Source organism: Pezoporus occidentalis, unplaced genomic scaffold (assembly GCF_034315485.1).
Source record: "Pezoporus occidentalis ecotype Australia unplaced genomic scaffold, CSIRO_AGI_Poc_V1 ctg129, whole genome shotgun sequence".
Classification (NCBI taxonomy): domain Eukaryota; kingdom Metazoa; phylum Chordata; class Aves; order Psittaciformes; family Psittacidae; genus Pezoporus; species Pezoporus occidentalis.
Window position 1 is genome coordinate 515,001 of NW_026913092.1, and position 18,844 is coordinate 533,844.

At 55.5% G+C, this 18,844-nt stretch overlaps 2 protein-coding genes across 3 annotated transcripts in view; one reads left to right on the forward strand and one right to left on the reverse strand.

Annotated features, from left to right (window-relative positions):
• The window catches only part of POLA1 (DNA polymerase alpha 1, catalytic subunit), a 204,010-nt gene extending 199,221 nt beyond the window's left edge, over positions 1 to 4,789 (forward strand). For both annotated transcript variants that reach the window (XM_062608043.1, XM_062608044.1), the window contains exon 37: positions 3,674 to 4,789. In XM_062608043.1, the coding sequence (XP_062464027.1) occupies positions 3,674 to 3,846 (173 nt within the window). In that variant the 3' untranslated portion in view covers positions 3,847 to 4,789. The remainder of the gene's footprint in view (positions 1 to 3,673) is intronic.
• Positions 4,790 to 8,658: 3,869 nt separating this feature from the next.
• ARX (aristaless related homeobox) lies at positions 8,659 to 16,206 on the reverse strand. Its single transcript, XM_062608059.1, has 5 exons — positions 15,863 to 16,206; positions 14,078 to 14,795; positions 12,768 to 12,813; positions 10,621 to 10,949; positions 8,659 to 9,951 (listed from the first exon to the last, which is right to left on the reverse strand). Exons 1-5 carry the CDS (start codon positions 16,053 to 16,055, stop codon positions 9,711 to 9,713), a joined length of 1,527 nt encoding a protein of 508 aa, XP_062464043.1. The 5' UTR covers positions 16,056 to 16,206; the 3' UTR covers positions 8,659 to 9,710.
• Between the last annotated feature and the right edge of the window lie 2,638 nt (positions 16,207 to 18,844).

Consider the following 18,844-nt stretch of genomic DNA (forward strand, 5'->3'; position numbering starts at 1 on the left):
CTGTACAGTCAGGAGCACATGTTCCCTTCCCCCCCCCCCCCCCTTTTTTTTTTGGTTTTGAGGTTTTTTTTGATCAGTTTCTGTTAAAAATTTATTTTTCATTTGTATATTTGTTTTGGTAGTATCTTTTGTATGCTCTGCATGCATATAAGTATACCTCTTTAGGTATAGCCATGTATGCATTCTGCAGCAGTGATTGTCTTAAAAGATTTGCTTGCTACTAAACTTGGATATTACTGAAACAATGACGGGTGATAATAGGTGTAGAACTATTTTGGAATTTGACTGAGTACTGAAAGGCAATTTCAGTCAGTTTGTATAGTTTAGTTTCCAGAAGGCCTTAGGTGCATTATTGATTAAATTCTCATTTAGGAAGAAAGTAGGAGCTTTTATATGCATCTCTAAGTTGGATGGTATGGTAACTCGAAGGTATTGACTGGCAGTGTGATATATGACGGTCACAGATGTCTTTTACTCAGAGGAGCAGAGTGATGCTGGTTGTCATTCTTACTCTGCTGTGTGGCAGCGTAAATAGTCCCCTTTCTAACCAACCTGGTGGGAAAAGTCAATATCCCATCAGCAAAGGAGGTAAACACATCAGGAGCTGTGTCCTCTCTCATCTTCCCCTGCTCTTATTACTACAGTTCTTTAAATCTCTTCTCCCCAATCATCAGATGTACTTGTGTCATTCAAATGCATGGTGTGGCTGTGCTGCAGGCACAGCCACTGCCTGCCTCTCCTCCCGGAGCTCCCGGCTCCCATTCTCTTATAATTGAAACTTAAAATTGGCCTCATTACTTCAACGAGGTCCCTCATATTTCTCCTTTTTTTTTCAGTCCACCCTTTCCTGCTTGCCTCTATGAGGGTAATTGCATCTAAGAAATGTTTGAAGCGTACTGTCAGAAAGGTTATCGTATATAATTGAAGTTAAGATTTAATGGCGGGGGGGAGCTAGGCGCTCCATTAGCAGGATGGCTGGAGCCTGCGTTGGAGCTGTACACGGGCCTCTATTTTTGTTCTATACTTTCAGTCCCGGTTTATTGTTTGCCTCATCGTTGTCATGATTAATGTGCATTCCTGTTCTGTTCACATGTGCCAGCTGTTTCTCCCCATTGATACATTTTACATTGGTCCTTCCTGAGCTCCAGGAAGCTTTGAACTGTTTTAGCCTAGCTTGAAGCTACAGAGATGGTATATTCCACCGTTCCTTGGTATAGAGAGTATGGTTTTGCTAACATGTGAACCCACTTACATATATCATTTATCTTGGAAATGCATAAACTAGTTAGTGCTGAATTTGTGGCAAAGTAGGTTTGGTGTTTTTATGGATCTGGTTATTGCAATTTTCGGTGTTTGTCTAATTAAACCCCACATTTAAATAATTTCAGGATCATTAAACGTGTTTATGCTGTAGTGACTTCAGTCTGTTAATGAACAGATTCTTGTAATCAAAGTTTTTATTGTATTGGTGGTGTAGCTTAAGGAAATCTGAATTCTGTCAGAAGACATGAGTCCATTACTGTCTGGGGAATGGTGAGAATGTGATATCCTTAATTACGCATCTTCCGCTGTGTGCTTACTGCCCAAAGTTGGCAATAGAAATACCTAAATCTGAATATGACAGCACAACACCTACCTTCATCACGAGGATGCATGAAAGGTGCTTACCAAAGTGCTTTTAATCAACATATTCAGTTACTCAAACCAGCATCATTAATTTAAATTTTAATTTAATTTTTGAAGATCTGATAGCATCATGCAGAGCAATTGAGTTCAGTGGAACTTTGTGAAGAACATGGAAAACCTAAGCAGGTGGCAACTGCTCAGTAAAATGTTGCTGTTTGTATCGTATCCAGTAGCTGTTCTTCTGAGCTCATCTTTAAACATCTGAAGCTCAACAAAAAATAGCTATAAATCCTCAGGGAGGAGGAATTCAGAAACACCAAAATTGTAATAGCTATTTCTGTTCCTGTGCCCCCCTTCCGTGTAATCTTCTCATGTAGCAGTCCTTGCCATTGCTGCTGAGACAAAGGTGTGTCCCATGGGACATCTTTATCTCGGTCACGTTGCAGGAGTCACTGCAAAAGAGTCACTTCTTCCCTCACACAGGTGGGATCAAAAAACCAGCATGTTTCTCTCCTCCAAACCCTTCTCTTAAACTCAGCTTCTTTAGAGACAACTGGTTTTTCATCTTAACTTGTGCTGTGTAGTAAAAGCCATTCAAAAGGGGATGGAGGCTCCTTTGTTACAAGTTCAAAGTTTGAGGAGGGCAGTACCAATGTTGTGAAGGTGACAGGAAGAAATGAGACAACAGCTTTTAGACACAGCTGATGAGGAGCAGAAGGATTGTGTTGTTTGCTGACAGGACACATGCTTACATTGTGCCTAAATGGCTTGAAAGCTTGACCCTTAGGTACCTGTGCCATCTTCTTGTAATTCTGCTTGACCTGGAGTCCCTCCAGCCTAACAGGGAGAAAACTGTCTGGGAGGGCACCTCCTTTTGCAGCATATTCTTCTTGTGTGCTCAGTAATGCACTGTCCAGCCCTGCATGTTCCAAGGTGTAACAGCAGACACAGTCTTTTTGTAGGAACTCGTGTTTCTAGAACATGGAGCTGGTTGAAAGGAGGAACACAACTGCACCAGATCTGCATCAAGTTGGCATTGATGTATATCAGTATTTTGCTCTTTTGGTCTTTGTCCACAGCCTTTGTAAAGCAAAAGCCAGACAACCACCCAAACAAAATCCATGGATTTTTTTGGATGGCATAAAATTTAACAAGAACAACAAGAAAATAGAACAGTTTGGGCTTCACTGCAGAACACATGAGCGTGAGTTTGCACACACACAGACATGCAGGCGAATAAATGTATTGCATTCCAAACATTTCTTCACAGGTATTATTGGTGAAGCATTTGGGAACGGCTCTCTTCATTCATGCATCAGGTGAACCTGATGTCTTCTGGTTGAGATACCAGGCATCTTCTCTCTGTTTCAGGGTAGGATAGCATGGAATTTCCCTGTTTTTAATACTGTCCTTTTCCTTCCCATGACTCTATAGTGCTGAACATCACGATTTCCATCCTGCACACAAGATACCTGTGGGAACGCACAAGACGTGTAATAAATTTGTCCCAAGTTGTGCCAGAGCCAGTATTTGCAGCAGTGGGAATGAGAGAACTGAAGCATGGTTTCCTTCACTTCTGAAGCCAAACTTGAGCAGCATCTTTCCCTACTTCAAACCCCCACAATCTCTGCACAGGTCTCACCAAATTAAGGCACATTTTAAATGAGATCTTTTCAGAGCCAGCCCTGCCATCGCTTATTTTCTCTGCTGTGACTTAGTGAACCCCCATTTCACTTTAGTTGGGTGACTTGGCTGGGCAAGTGGTGCTTCTTGCCAGCTCCAGACGGGAGCCACTGCACCCATACTGTTGGGGCTGAGGGAACAGGTTCACCATGGCCTCTCACTGGCTGGTATGGTGCCGTACAGGTAGAAGCACGGGTAAGGCACCAGAAGCTGGAAGAGCTTGCTTGTAAATGTCATTTTTGCTATCCTCAGCATTCACCTTGTGTTTTAAAATACCATGACTTGCAGTACCAGTGAATGGAAAAGTACTGACTTTTTGTGGTCATTTAATCTTTCTGTGCTTTTTTTTTCTTTGTTCTATCAGAGTATTTGAAGAAGAAGCTACAGAAGAGGGAAGTCTCTGAGGCCTACAAAAGACTGAAGAGCACCGTAGACAAATGTCTGTCCTCGAGTGGCTACTCAGAAGTGAACCTCGGCAAACTCTTCACCATCAGTATAGGAAGATCTGTGGGAGAGACCAATAATGAAAGACAGTGATTGATTAAAAATGGAGGGAAGTGAGAGGCTAGTTCCTGTTTAACAGTCGTGATCTCTAAAGCAATAGTCTATTTCAGTGTGCACAATGATGTTTTAATAATCTTGTCTCCTCAGAAGAGGAAAAATGGAAGATGAGAGTGGGACTTGTGAGTCATGTGGACATGAAATACTCGAGGTGGTTTTATCTTGTTTTCCTCTTCATTGAGAAGCCAGGGTTATTAAAAAGGGAGCAGTTGAGTTTGGCAGTATATTTTGTTGTGTATCTAGACCTGTGAGGGAAAAGGGGGTGGGAGAATTGCTGCTTTAATTGGATAATTCCCAGTGAGAGTTGCTGGAATGTACGTGATCCTAGACTTTGCTCCAGGGTATTTAGTAGAGGTGCTCTCAGGAAGAGAGGTTAGTTGAGGTCTAAGTAGGAGCACTAATGTTTTGCCTTTTCACAGTTTATCTTCTTCCTGATCATAAACATACCAATTAAAAACAATACAAAACCTTCATGCCTTTAGATGTCCTAACACCTTCTGAACAGAGGTAGGGACACTTTGCTTTCAAATTTATTAAAAGTAATGACTGAAACCTGGAGGTGCTAAAAATAGGGACCATCTTTCCAAGTCTTTCTCTTTAAGTGTTGTATTTTGCTATGGTGGAACCTTCTGTCTGGATGTAAAGACATGCACACATACAAACCCTGATTCATACATATGTAGGATATAACTATTGAATTTCCTTCCATGCAAAGGATTTGAAAGTAAGCAACCCATAGGGAAAAACATGTTTGTGATGGCATTGTAACCAGTAACGGGAAAGGAGAGCGGAGAATCACTGTTGCTGTTCTGTAATAATTACTGTATTGGAGTTTCTAAGGTTTTTGTAAACAAATTGTATTTTTCACTTTTACTAAAATGACAAGCAGATCTGACAAGAAAGGAGCATAAATTTGGGTCCGTGCTGTACTTGTGCTCGCTGTTAAGTTTGCAATGTGATATATTCTTGTAAGGTTATAAAAACTTTTTTCTTTTATCTTCTACAGTATAAAATGTAAAATTTTCTTAATACTTGAAGTTAAAAATAATAAAGTTTTCTAGTAAAAGAGAATCTGTCTCGATCATCTGACTGCTGAAAACACACCAGGTTGTATCGGGTTGCTCCAGACTTTTCCTGCTTTTACAGAAGCGCTTGTGTGTCCATTGATGATCGGCCGTTAGCAAAGGGAGCTTGAAGAAGAAAAAGTAAGAGCATCAGCACAAACGTGTTGCACACCAGAGGGATACATGTGTCTGTGTTGAAGTATTTTATGACATTCATTTGTCCCTACAATTACGTCAGAAGATGCTGTGTGTCAGTACAAGTAATGCCTAAATACACAGTTGTCTTTTGAGCAACTTTTGGGGCTTACTTAGTTCATTTTTAGTCACACTGAGTCATATTACATGAGAAATCAAACCTGCTCAGTCCCTGGCTTTGTGTTGGTGCTAGCCCACACCCCTGGCAGGCTTTCACTCCTTCCCAACATGTTCAGTTGGGTTATTGTACAAGAGACTTCTATTTGGAGGCTTGTCCTGGGGAGACGGTGTTGCTGCCTGGATGGCATGTTGATGTTGTAGCTCTTTGAAAGATTCTGGCTTCCTGTGATTTCACACAGTTTTTTTCAGATTCTCCATGTCCAAGCCAAATAGGATTATGAAGATATTACTGATATCAACTGGGCAGAATGCCTTAGGAAAGCAGAAAGTGTGACCTTCTCCTCCAAACCTTAGGTATACAAATAAAATGGATAGATATGGCATAACCTGACCCTGTGGCACTTGTATGTATCTGTATAATTACAGCTGAAGAGCCTGTTAATTTGCAAGTTTAGGGATGTTTAGATTAAATGAGAGTGTTGTGGAATGATTGTGTAGGGTGCAGCAGTATATAGTGGCCCTGCAAGGGTCTGCTCCCCCCACACAGCCGCAGAGGAGCGGCGTTCTACGGTGAGGGGCAACGGGGGGGGGGGCGTCGCAGTCCGGGGAACTTTGTACCCCAAATTAAGGCCACTTTTGATTCCTCTCAGCAGAGTTGGTCAGAGCAGAGCTGGAGTATTGGCAAGGAAGAAAGTGGATTCCCTCCTCCCACCCCTAATCAGCTCCGGGCACGATGCCTCATCTTGGCCCCGGAGAAAGGCTGGGAAACGCAAAATCATCTTTACAGCATTTAAACGGAGCTGGTAAATGCGGGAGCTATAAATGATTTGGGGATGAGGGGGGGAAACGGAGTTTGCAGATCTGCGGCTTGAGGCTGATGTGCCTTCCCTGCCCTGCCCTCCCGTCCCTCGTTCCTGCCTCCCCGTTAAAATTAAGGTTTGTGTTTATTTGTATTTATTTGCAGTTGGGGAAGAGGAGTGTTGATGTATGGAGCCTGTAGCCAGGTTTCGCTGATGCCATATGTGGTAGGAAAACCAATTCCCACCCGCAAATACGGCTGTTGCTCGGCCAACCCCCCCTTTCCCCTGTCAGAGGCAATAGAGAAAGCAGACTTTTTGCTGCTGCCGGAGTAGAGCCCATAATCACCTTCTTTACTTCTTCTTCGTCTTCCCTTTTCCATCCTTCCCCGGCTTCTGCAGAGCCCCTTCCCGGACCCGTCCTCCCGCAGCCTCCCTTATAGCAGTTTAATAGATTAACTCATCTGCGCCAGCCTCAAATTTCTGATTAAAATTCCTCCATCCCGAAGGCGGCATTATCAGGTGGTTGGAGGCTGTTTTCAAACCTTGGGTTTGAATAGCAGCGGCTCTGCATTAATTTAACCACTAAGCTAATAAGTAGGTTTCGTTTTGTTATGCTAAGCTTTATTGCTTTTCTTTTGATCCGAATGGTGTTGTTGAGCAAAGCAGCAGACAAGGCATTCTTTGATGAGGGAATTAGCGCTCTATTCTCCCTCTATTATTCATAGCACAGTGGAATATGTAAGTACCTGAGGGTGTCAAAGGAGAGCAGGCTCTATTGCAAAGTGTTCGCCTTGTTTCTCTCAATAGCTGACTATGAGATGATAAACCGCTTAATACACCGCACTAATTGGATGAGAGCAGAAAGAGATGGGAATTAAGGCCCGGCAAAAGGGGAGAGTGCTCCGAGCCTGCCTTCAGCCCCCCTTCGGCACTCCAGCAGCGCCGGAGGAGGCACAAGCTTTCTATGGGCAGGCGGGGGGGGGGGGGAGGGGGGGGGGGGGGGGTGTGCTGCGCGGAGATAAAATGAACCTGTTAGCGCCTTCAGGTAATACACTAATTATTGTGCAGTATAAATACCACGACTGGGTTTATAACACGGAGGTAAACTTCTTTTGAGAGGGTTATAGGATTGCTTGGCAGCGGTAGAGATCCTAATAAGGGACCAGAGTAATAACCCCCTGGATTAACAAAATTGCCGCTTTGCAGAAGTATGATTCGGGCTTTTACGAAGATTTCAGCGGAAAGAATAAAAATGACTGAATGACATTTCTTAATGCGTAATGGCTTGATAATGATTCCCTTTTCTTTAAGGAAAAAATGTATATTTCAGCCGGCGCCTTTCATCGGGGCCCAGGAACGAGCCCCCATCTATGTATGATTTTCCGCAAGCCTAGGGTGTTTTTTACAACTCAGAAACACCTCGGGGGGGTATGGGGTGTGAACCGCCGTGGGTGATGGGGCCGCAGGGACGGAGGGTCGGCCGGGCTCCCAACGGGAGGTACCGGCTCCGGCGGCGCTTCCCGGCCGGCGGGTCCCGGAGCGACCCGGAGAGACGGGAGGGACCGGGCCAGGCCGGGCCTGGACAACTCGGTGCGCTCAAGTGGCAGGTATGGGGCCGGGCCCTTCCTCGGTACCGGCCCCCGACTGCCGTTGTGGAGCGGTTCCGCAGTTAAACCAAAATCTCCCGACAAGCCTCCGCTCCCGGGGGCCCGGCCCCACACCCGCAGCCCATGGGGGAACGGGGCTTGGTGGGGGGAATCCGGGGTCCGTAGAGGCATCGCGGGGAAGGGGAGCAGGTTTTGCCGCTGCCTTCCGCCGGGTTTCATGCGTTTCTGCTCCTGCTCCGTGGAAGAGGCAGGGGAGAGAAATGCACACACACCCCCAGAAAAGGAAAATAAAGAAAAAAAAAAAGAAAAAGAAATTAAAATGAAAGGAACAAACGGGATAACGGAAAGTGGGGAGAAAAACGAAATTCATCTCGGGGAGAACGGGGCGGGCAGACACAAGGAACAGGCGCGGAGAAACTTTCCTGCCCCCCAGGAGGGGAGAGGGAGCCAAGCCAAGCGCTCCCCCAGATCCCTGGTGTTCCATTTCCCCTCCCGGCTCTCGGCAGCGGTAGGACCGCGGGATGCCCCATCCCCGCCTGGGGGGTGCGTGGGGCAGCTTCCAGCTGCGCGGGGTCTTTGACCCGAGCGGCGGACCCTGTCCCGCACGGCGGAGCACGGGCAGCTACCGCTTTGGGAGCCCCGGGCCCCGCGAGCGGGGAATCCCCTCCCCAGCGGGACCGCCGGCTCCCCGCGGCCCCCAGCTCTGGCAATCGCCCCCGGTCCACGGGCCACTCGCGCACCCCGAACGCCGCGGGGTCCCGGCGGCAGTAAGGGGGGGGGGGGGGGGGGCGATTGGTAACCCCCGGCCGCTCCGGTGGGATTTAGCCCCTGGCGGCCCCGCAGGGAGCGGGCTCCCCTCTCGGGCTGTGGTTCCTTCTTTGTTTTTCTTTCTTTCTTTTTTTTTTTGTTAAACATATATTTTTGTTTATTTTTCGAACGTGGCACTTCTCCACCGGGTAGCAAGGAAAAGTGTTAACAATAACGACATTACACGGAAAAAGGTACTGTACCATCGCCTCTTGAGGGTTTCAGAAACCTCTACAGTTAATAAGTTAAAGGGTTTGTACATAAATATTTTTCTAGGAGCCCTATAGGATATCTACAACACAGTAAAGATCTACAGAATGACAAACTTTTACAACACTACACTGAGTGCAATCGTTTTATAACATTTCAAATATACAAAGCTCTGTTCTTTTTTTTTTCTTTTTTTTATAACAACGGTATGTACAGAATCAATAATCACAGTTTAGTGACTTCAACAGTCCATATTCTAGCAGAGTATTTCCCTTTGGTTTGATACAAAACCCTTGGTTGGTGTAGTGATAAAGAATATAACGAGAAAAAAAGACGGACCCTTCCCCTTAAGTGCACTGGTTCATCCCGCAGCATCAGACGGACTCTCAGCCCCGGCGGGGAGCGCACGCAGCTCGCCGCAGCCACACGTAACAAGTTCTCCAGTGCTCCTGCCAGACCAACCTCACATCGTCCCAGATGCGGTTTTAAGAAGATTTGGGCACCATTCCCCCCTCCCTTTGCTTTGCTTTTTGCCTTTTTTCCCCCTTTCTTAATTACAATTTTTTCCCTTTCAGTATTTTTTTTTCTTGCCAGATAAACAGAAGGAAAACTGTTTCGTGTCGGTGACGCTAACATGGAATAACGTTTATTGGGTTTTTTTTCCTCTTTTTTCTCGTCTGACTGCTCGGAGAGGAACTGAACACGCCGTACATTTAGGAAATGTACCAGCCAAGGCGTTACTTTAAGAGGAGCCGCCAAGTGTCGGCTCACTCGTGTGAGGGCTGATGCGAGAGGCGCTCGCTGTCTCCGCGTTCCCACCTCGAGAACCCACCGCAGACTCAGCTGCCGGTCCTCATGTATTTGGTCCCCCCTCCCCCCCCCCAAATTACTTTTATTCCCCCCCCCCCCCCCGTTTGGTCTTGATTCGTGCTGTCTGAGGTGTCCACCTTTCTTTATCCGTGTATTTACTCTCCCTTCTCCCTCTCTCTCTTCCCTCTCCCGCGCAGCCCAGCCGCGCCCCGGGACGCAGCCGGGCCTTAGCACACCTCTTTCCCGGTGCTGTTCCCGGGGAGGATGTTGAGCTGGGTGAGTTGAGCGGCGTGCTCCTTGGCCTTCAGCCGCAGGGCGGCGATGCTGGAGGCCCGCCGGTCTGCGGCGGCGCTGGCCGGGTCCCCCAGCCCCGCTGAGCCCACCGCGCCCTCGGGGGTCGGCGCTGGCTGCCGCAGGAGGGTGGCAGCGCTAGAGGCGCTGCCCAAGGGAGCCATGGTGGAAAAGAGCCTGCAAGGGAAGCAGAGACGGCCGTTACTGCCGAGCCTTGGCCTTATGCTTCTGCCCGGCAGCGCTAGACTCACGGCCCAGCTCCAAAAACCCGACGCTGAAGGCAAAAGGGTGTTTTTGGAGGGGGCAGAGGCTCAGGGCGGCTGCTGCCTGGATGGCGCTAAAAATAAGGGAGAACACGCGGCCTCATGAAGAGCACGCGCGCCCCGTCCATCAGCAGGGCGTCACCCCTCTCCTTCTGTCCCGACGGGACGCCCCCGGCCCTGTTGGACACCAGCGCGGCTCGGTCTCATCCTGGCGGGGCCACTCAAACCCGCTCTTACCCACGGACAAAAACCTGCCGGGCTCCCGATGCGCAAAGCCGGGACAGCCCGCGCCTACCGCCTTGAGCGGGGACACCGGGCCCTGCTCCCTCCTTGCCCCCGGAGCGGTGCCCGCTGACCGGGCACCCACGGCGGCGAGGGAAAGGGGCACGCAGATCCCCCCAGTCGCCCAATGAGATGCCGGGGGCGGAAGCACGTGACCCTCGCGGCACCCAATCGGCGGCTGCCGCCAGCGCTCCAATTTCGAATGGCGGGGACGCCCGCGCGAGACCGGTCCCCCACGCGACGCGCGGGAACTGCGCGTGAGACCGCGGCCTGGCCCGAGTCCCCGCGCGGTGTCCGGTACCTGCCGAAAGCGGGGCTGATGAAGGCCGGGTGGCGGAACACGGCCGCGCCCAGGAAGGTGCCGAGGCCGAGCGGGGTCCCGCCGGGGGGCAGCGCCGCGGAGCCGGGGGGCGGTGGCGGCAGGCTGGGGAAGGCGGCGGCCGCGGCGGCTGCGGCGGTCCAGGCGGAGTCTAGAGCTGGGTGATGAGGAGGGAAAGGACTAGCATCAAGGTATGGACTGAGGGGGTGAGTTGCTGACAGGGGACCAGGGAAAGGCAAACCTGGGGGGTGTGTCTGAGCCCCAGCCTTTTCCCTCTTCCGCCACTTAGCCCTACGGTTCTGGAACCATACCTGAAAGCCAAAAGAAAAACCGGTTTTAATGCGCCTGCCCGACATCGCGCCTGGGCGAGCCCGAGGCAGCCCCGCTCCGGCCCAAAGGCGCTCGCTCTTCCGCCGCTACCTCTAACGAGGCCCACGCGTGACAGCGCTGCGGGCAGCCCCGCGCGGGTTCCGGTGTGGTCCCCCAGAGCGGTGTCAGCCTCGCCGCCGCTGCGGGGGTCAGCGCGGCAGGCAGTGCGGGGGGAGCAGACCGCGGTCCCGCTCCCGCCGCCCTGGGACAGCGGTAAAACCACCCTTTTCCAGGCGGAACGCGAGTGTTTGCATTCCACGCACGAAGCCAGCCCGGGAGCTGCGCGGCTGTTTGCTGGAGGGACTATTTACAAATGATTTCGTTTGGGGAGCGTGGACTTCGTTTTGGGTTTTATTTTGGCTTTTATATTTAGAGCGAGGGAAAAAAAATAATCGTGATTTCAGTAATGTCTGAAACGAAGAAATAATTTGCGAGGCCACCAAAGCACCAAGTACACGTTTCCTCGCGGCCCATTAGGCTCTATTTTCCCGAAGTTGCTCAGGAAGCCGCGGCGCTGCCGACCCCAGCTTCTTGCCCCCCTCCCGCACAGCAGAGATCGTGCCCTAACACGGGCTTAACACAGGAGAGAGGTAGAGGAAAAAAAAAACACCGCTTCTCAAAGGCACGGGAAAGATCCGCTCAGTAACAAACGGGAGGCATCGCTCCCCACTGCGGGGCGGGACCTGGCTAGACACACGCATGTCTCAGTTGTTTCGGGTGGTGGGGGCCGGGATCGTGCTGCGAGCCCGCCGTGAGACCCCGGCTCTCCCGAGGGAAGGGAAACAGGCGGCGCGGCGGGGCTCCCGCACGGCCGGACTGCAAGCACCGCTTCCCACGCGGGACACGGCGTCGCGCCAGGCGGTAGCGTGGCACGGATGGAAGCGTCTTTCCCAGCTAAAACTCAATTAAGAAGCTGTCCTCACTGCAATTCCCCCTCCTCGAATTAATAAGCCTGAGGTAAACGAAGGGACTCTCATAATTCATATTCCCTTAATTACCTCTTCTGCTGTGAATAGAGGGAGAGAAAGGGGGTGTCTTTCGTTTTTTAAAGTTATTTAACTTTCCCACGACTCGTTCCCCTGAGCTGAAAATACTGATTTGCTGTCACATCTCTGTTTGACAATGGAGAAATGTGTCAACAGAAAGGAGGGGACAAATCTCATCATTAGCCCCTCTAATGCAAGAAGCTGTTGTGTATTAAATGAGCCATATGGAATTTATTATGCTTTATCAGCGCCCGATTTTAACTGTAAAGTGATTTGCTCAGCTTCAAACCCAGAGACATCTGTTTTCTGTTGGCAATCAGGGCATCCCAGTGTTTATCGTCTCTTTGGTTATGAGACCCGGGTTGGGAAATGCACTCTGGTATGGGGCGGCAAACACCTTTAATAGCATTGCACTCACTCGCTATTAGATCAATGCAGGCTTATTGCTATCAAAAATGGGAAATCAAATAGCATTAGCCAGCTCCTTGGGCGGGCGGAGAGGAAATCAAACAACATTTCGCCTTCAAATGGCCCTGTTTGTTCTAGCACTAAGTGGGCTTTTATGAAGCCCGATTGGAGATTTGATGGCAGCCAAATACCCGGCTTGTGGCCGAGCGGGTCTCCAACAACCCAAAATCCGCGGGGTACCCGTGTTTTAACCGCACCGGGTTTCGCCAGCCGGTGGCTCTGCCCGTCGGGGAGGCCCGAGGCCACCCCGTCCTCGGGTGCCGCCGAGGGACACCCGGTCCCGGTCCCGCCGTTACCACTACTCACCTGCACTCGGGCTTCGGTCAAATCGAGCCTCATGGCCAGCTCTTCCCTGGAGGAAGACACATACGGCGCCGTCAGCCCGGTGCACCCCGAGATGCTCCCGGCCCGCGGCTCCGCGCACCGGACAGGCCCCGGTATCCCGGTGGAAGCCGGGCCGAAAGTGACTGCAGGCGGTGCCCACCCGCGGATTTTCGGCCAGGTTCTGTGACGCCAGACTGGGCGCCCGTCAGGACTCTCACGTTTTGGCCACAACCTTCCCCCCGCCGCTCCCCAAATTCAGCCTGTCCCCGCCGCAGCAGCAGCAGCGGCGGCGGGGTGGGGGGGCGGCCCCAGAGCCGCCCCGCACTGCGGTGTGCAGTACCGCCGTTAAGGCGGATTGGAAACCATTAAGGCGTTACAAAACCCGCTCGTCAGCGCCGTGCCCAGCAAAGCAGCGGTCCCGGTGTAACCGGGACCCTGCTGCCCCGGCGGAAAAGCCGAAGATGTAAAAACACACAAAAAAATCCCTCTCCTCCCCCAGAGAAAGCCCACCCCAAACGAAAATCACCAAAACACAGAAAGAAGCGCGGTATGTTCAGTTTCCCCACTAGAGAGCCTGTCCCGGGGCCGGGACTCCGAGGTGGGACCCGTGGGCTACATGCAGTACCGAACGCAGGGGGACAAAACGCTCCCGCGGACACCCGCCAGCAAAGAATGAGAAACCAGAGGGTGTATTTGATCGAAAAATGCAGGTCTGGGGGCTCTGCCCTCCTCTAGGCTAAAGGCGAGGAGGGGGGGTGTATGTGTGTACTTGCAGGCAGCGTGCTCTGCCACCCTCCTCTGCCTGCGTTTCCTGCTGAGGAGCTGCCAGCCAGATCCGCCGCCGCGGGGCTCCCGTTTTAAACGGAAAATGTCCCCAGAAGGTCCCCGAAAGAGCCGGGCCGTGCTCCACCGCGCCCCGAGGCGGCTCCGGGCAGTGAGGGGCCCCACGTGCCGGGCCGGTATTTTTAGGCAGCGGCACTTTGATCTCGGACCCTGCCGGGGCTTCCCCAGGCCGGGCCTTGCTCCAGCCCCTTAGAGAGCGAGTAACCGATCTCGCCGGCGACAACGGAGCAAGGGAGCGGGTAAAAATAGCCCACGGCGGAGGCCTGCCCGGGCGCTGCAGATCCTGCCCCCCCCCCCCCCCCACGCAGCCCGGCCCTGCTCCCCGTCCCCTCCAGCCCGGGGGTGTCCAAAGCAGAATTCATGCCGGGGCCAGTATGCAGGCGGCGGTGCAGTATACCGCTGACCCGACCCGTCCCCCCGGGGCTCGCCCGCGATCTCGGTGCCGGTACCTGGTGAAGACGTCGGGGTAATGGGTTTTCTGGAAGGCCCTCTCCAGCTCCTCCAGCTGGTAGCTGGTGAAGGTGGTACGGTAACGACGCTGCTTTCTCTTGAGCAGCCCCTCCTCGGAGTCGCTGCCAGCCGAGAGGCAGACGCTCTCCTCGCCGTCCTTGCCCTCGCCGTCCTCGGGGTGCAGCAGCAGCTCCTCCTTGGGGGACAGATCCCCGCCCTCCGCTCCGGGGGCAGCGGCGGTGCCCCGGCGGGCCTCCTTCAGCAGCCCCCCGCCGTCCTCTCCTAGCAGCTCCTCTTCCTCGTCGTCCTCCAGCTCTTCTTCCTCGTCCTCCTCCTCTAGCATCTCTTCGTCCTCTTCCTCCTCTTCTTCCTCCTCGGCGGCCGGGGCGGCAGGGCCCGGCCGCTCCTCGACGTGCGTGGTGGGGCTGCCCAGCTCGTCCCGGGCAAGCGGCGGCGACACGAAGGGAGCGTTTTCTCGGTAGCTTTTGCTGCGGCTGATGCTGACCTGGGGTGCCTGGCTGATCTTCAGCGTGTCCCACGGGGCGGCGGCGGGCACGGGGCCGGCGCCCCCCTCCGGCCGCCCCTCCGGACGGTCCCCTCGCGGCCCCGCCGCCCGCGGCGGCAGCAGCCGGCCCCCGCCTGGCCCGTAGAGCCGACGCAGTTTGGGAGGAAGGTGCAGCTCAGCCGGCTCGAAAGGGGGGCTGCCCTGGGGGGACCCTGAGCCGGGAATGAGGTGGGAAGGGGATAAGCGGCCGCAGCAGTCGGACGGGGCGGGTAGGTGTGGGGGAGAAGGGTACAGAGGGAAAGAAGGGGAGAGAAAGAGACACGGTCAGTGGGATCAGCGCGAAGAGCCCAGGACTACAACCCCGCAGCCACCGGGCATCGCTTTCCGCCCCGCCCCGAGCTAAGACTTCCATACATATCCCGCACCCTCAGACCGGCTCTCGCCCGTGCCGCTGTTCCCGGCCTGGGAAGACATTCCCCTTGGTACAAGGCCCGGCCCAGCGCTCATTCGGCACTGGAACAAGCGGCGAAGGCTCAGGCGGACCGGGGCCTGCGCCGGCACCTCCCCAGCAGCAGCGACCGCCGGACCCCGTTCCCACTAGGCAGGGCAGCGCCGTCCCCGCTGGCCTGGGGCTCCTCCGGTTGGTTTCGGTTTGGTCGTAGGGGAGATTTTTTCTCTGTTTTTTTCTACCTTTTGTTCCCCCTCCTACCGCCTCCCCCGCCCCTAAGTTCCCTTTTGGTTTTAGAAGGAAAGGAACCCTCCCTGATGCGAAAGCTAGGGACACAGGGAAAGCGGAGGGAGAGAGGCCATCCGTGGTAGCGCCCCGCCTGTTCCACACCACCCCAGAGTGGCTGCTCCCAGCTGCTGGCCGCGGGCGGCGGCTGCTAGAGCCCCGTTATTCCCCCCCCCGCCCACTGGCCAGGATCCGTTACAGGCTTAAGGCGAAGCGGCGAGCCCTTCCCTGCGAGGATCACAGCTCGCACCCTTTATTACAGTTACATCGAAAGCAAGAGCAGCCTAAAGCGGCGGTACCCGACCTGCGCGGGATTAACCGAGATGGATTTCGGGCACGGCTCTGGCCGTTCTCCCGGGCAGCGAGGCAGCCGCAAACGAGCACAGTAAAGATAACGGCGGCTACGGTCCCAGCCGGGCAGGGAGCCAGACGGGGCTGCCAGGGATTTGGAGAGTGGGGCGGGGGGTGAAGGTGACAGCCAGCCCTGACCGACGCCGGGGAGAAAGAGCGGAGCGAGCAGGACAGAGCGTCGTCGTCGGGTCTTACCTTGCGCGGCCTTATCGGCTTCGGGCCGGGCGGCGATGGCGGGCAGGCTGGGCGCGGCGCCGAGCAGCCGCACCTTGCAAGGGCTCCGCCGGCCCAGGATGCTGTCGATGCAGTAGGAGGACAGCAAAGTTGGCGATTTACTTTTGCACTCGGGGCGCTCGGGGCAGCTCTCCTCCGGGTACGGCCCACTCATGGCGGTGGCGGGGCCGTGCCGAGGGCCGAGCGGGCTGCGGCGGCGCGGAGGCCCCCGGCGCTGCCCTGTACCGCCGGGACGCCCGTCACGGGGGGAGTGAGCCGCGGCCGCGGCGCTCTTGAGTCCCCTCAGCTCCACGTGCGGCCAGCCGCACCCTGATTGGCTCTCGCCGGAGGCCGGGCAGCCGCCGACAGACGGTGCCCAGCAAACCCCGGATCGGATTACTCCGGATCGGCGCCCGCCCCGAGCCGCCGGGCTGCCCCCCACCGCCGGACCCTCCCGCCCGACCCCGCCCGCCGCGCTCCACCCGGCCCCGCCCCGCTCCGTGGTGGCGGGAGCCGTCGGGGATGACCAGGATGGGCGGCGGCAGAGTCCCCGGGTCGCCTTGCTCCGTATTCTCCTCCCCAACGGCGGCCCCGCTTTCCGCCCTGCCCGGCCTGCCTCCCGGTCGATGCCCGAGCAAGACGGGGTGGGCCCCGCCGGGGAATCCACTCCGGGTTTTCCCCCCGGGAGCCTGGCGGATTGCTGCGCCGGGCAAGAGCACGCAGTGGCAGCGCTAGCAGCCGGTGCTTAAAAACAGTGGGGACCGCTGCTGGGACTTTAACCAGCTCTGGGCGGCTTCTCCGGGGCGAGGCCGCGGCCGGAGCTGGCGGAAAGTCCTCGGGTAGGGCTGGGCGCGCAGCTAGGCACGGTGCTGGCCCGCACCACGCGCCTTGTCCCGACCGCCGTTGCCTTTCTCCGCACGCACATCTCCCCCTCCGCGGGGCTTTCGACGTCGTTTCGGGGTGGAAACCCCCTCCCAGGATTTTTTTGCCCTCTCTCCCCTATTATTCCTTCCCCGTTAAACGGTTCAAGCAGGTTCGGTCTCCACTTCTGGGCATTTTGGGCTCTGTTGGGACTGGCAAACTGGGACTGTCCCCCGCTTACGTGTGCGCGCCTGGTCCCGGGCTCCCGCCAGCACCTGCAGGGCAGAGGAACCGGCCAGCCCAAATAGCCCATCCACTCGCTTGGGTGATTCCCGGCCAAGAGCCCCGGCGGGAAGGCAGCCCGTGCTAATCCTGTACTCTCTTCGTGCTGCAATTAATTCCGGTACTAATCCCGTGTCTCATTACTTGACCAGCGGGAATTAAAAGAAAGGATGGGCAAACGCCTGCGTGTGTCCGTGCGGGTGTGGGCACAATGCCGCTCTGGTTGTGCCCTTACTCACTTCCACACGCTCCCAGCTTCTATAGGTGTGGGTCCGTCAGCGCTACGCGGGGACACGCGTTACTCCCGTGCCTTCCCCTCCCCGCCAGTGGGCCCGCGAGGCTCCTGCCCGCCGTTCCTCTCGCCCTGCCCCCGGAGACAGCGGAGATGCCTGCGGGGGACGCCCCGACGTGCCGCCAGCGGGCCTTGCACTCTCCGGCGGGGTGAACAGAGTCTGGCCCGGCTTTGCGGGGGGTGCCAGGCTGCGCTTTACCGTAGCTGCTGAGCTCTCGGGAGCTTTTGCCATCCCCAGGAGGAGTGGCAATTCATTAACTCAGTAACTAAAAAATACCCTCACCCCAGCCCAACAAAAAGCCAAGGAGAAGACCCAAAGGTTCCCTTGGAACCTGCTTCCTGCTGTGCCGGGGGGCTCCGCTGGGGCATCCCCTCCGGGTTTTGCCCGAGTTAAGCGGCGCTGCGGCTGGAGGGGAACCCGGCCCGCGCCCGCCTCTCCTCCGCCTGGTCGGGTGCCGGCCGGGCCGCTGCCGGTGAGCACCGGTCACGGCGCTTCGGAGAGCGGGGCTGGGCCGGACTCCCGCGCCGCCCGGCCGGGACGGGGGAGTAGCCGGATGGGACAGGGGACCCCCGGCGCGGCAGCTGCGATAGCTCCTCAGCGCCGGGCCCTGCCGGTGCCGCGGGCGGTGCTAGCCCGGACTGCGGCGCACTGGTGCAAGAACTGCAAGGGACGCGGGGAGTCCTGCGCGGCCTTCCCGCCTTCCGCGCCTTGCCTTTAGCCCTCCTTGCCCCGTTGCCTGGGCCATCCGTGCACGGGTCGCTCCGGGGTCTCGGCTTTCCCTGCAGCCCTGGCGCGGAGAGAGCGGTCCCGGCCGCTCCGGGGAGAGGGAGGTGGGGAGCGGCGGCGATGAGACCTCGCCTCCCTCTGCCAAGTCACTTTCTTGGTTTATTTTTTCCTTCCCCCTGCAACCTGCTAATTTAACACTGGAGCGCGTTATTGCAGTGTTAGGGGGAGAGAACGAGGGAGAGAAAACAATACTGCAATGATCCAAATGATACAGTAGAATTACAGCAATTATAGTTCTGCTCCGAGAAGAAAACCTTGCTGAGCTCAGCCAAACAAACCGATGCCCCGTACGAATAACAAGCCCGGGGACTGACAGCCGATACTGGGAGAGGCAGAAGGGCGCAAACGGAAATATTTGCGTCTGCCACTCCAGCCAGCTCAGATCAACACCCTCGGAGGCCGCTGCCGTTAACAATATCGGCTCGGGCTCCGCGCACCCGGGGCCTCCGCGATGTGTTTCGCCTCGGGGACCGGCCGCCGCAGCCCTTCGCACCCACCCGCGCCCGGCTCCGCTCCGGCCTCGCCGGGGCGCGGGTGGCCGGTGAATCCCCGGAGCGCCGGTAACGGCGCTGCCGCCCCTGCCGGGGACCGGCGGGTATCGGCCACCCGACCCGGCTGCCCTCTCCGCAAACGGCCGCTTTCCACCGCAGGAGTGGGCGCGGGGACCCAGCGGCCCTGCCCGAGCTGCCCCTCACCTCCTCCCCTCCGAGCTGGCACCGGATCGGGGGGCCGCCCGCTTAGT

What these genes read in the sequence shown, in the direction of transcription:
- ARX (XM_062608059.1), bottom strand. Translation starts at nt 16,055, where the DNA reads ATGAGTGGGCCGTACCCGGAGGAGAGCTGCCCCGAGCGCCCCGAGTGC. An exon ending in TACCCCGACGTCTTCACCAG is followed by an intron (nt 12,814 to 14,077) that starts GTACCGGCACCG and finishes GTCTTCCTCCAG; the next exon opens with GGAAGAGCTGGCCATGAGGC. An exon ending in TGACCGAAGCCCGAGTGCAG is followed by an intron (nt 10,950 to 12,767) that starts GTGAGTAGTGGT and finishes TTTGGCTTTCAG; the next exon opens with GTATGGTTCCAGAACCGTAG.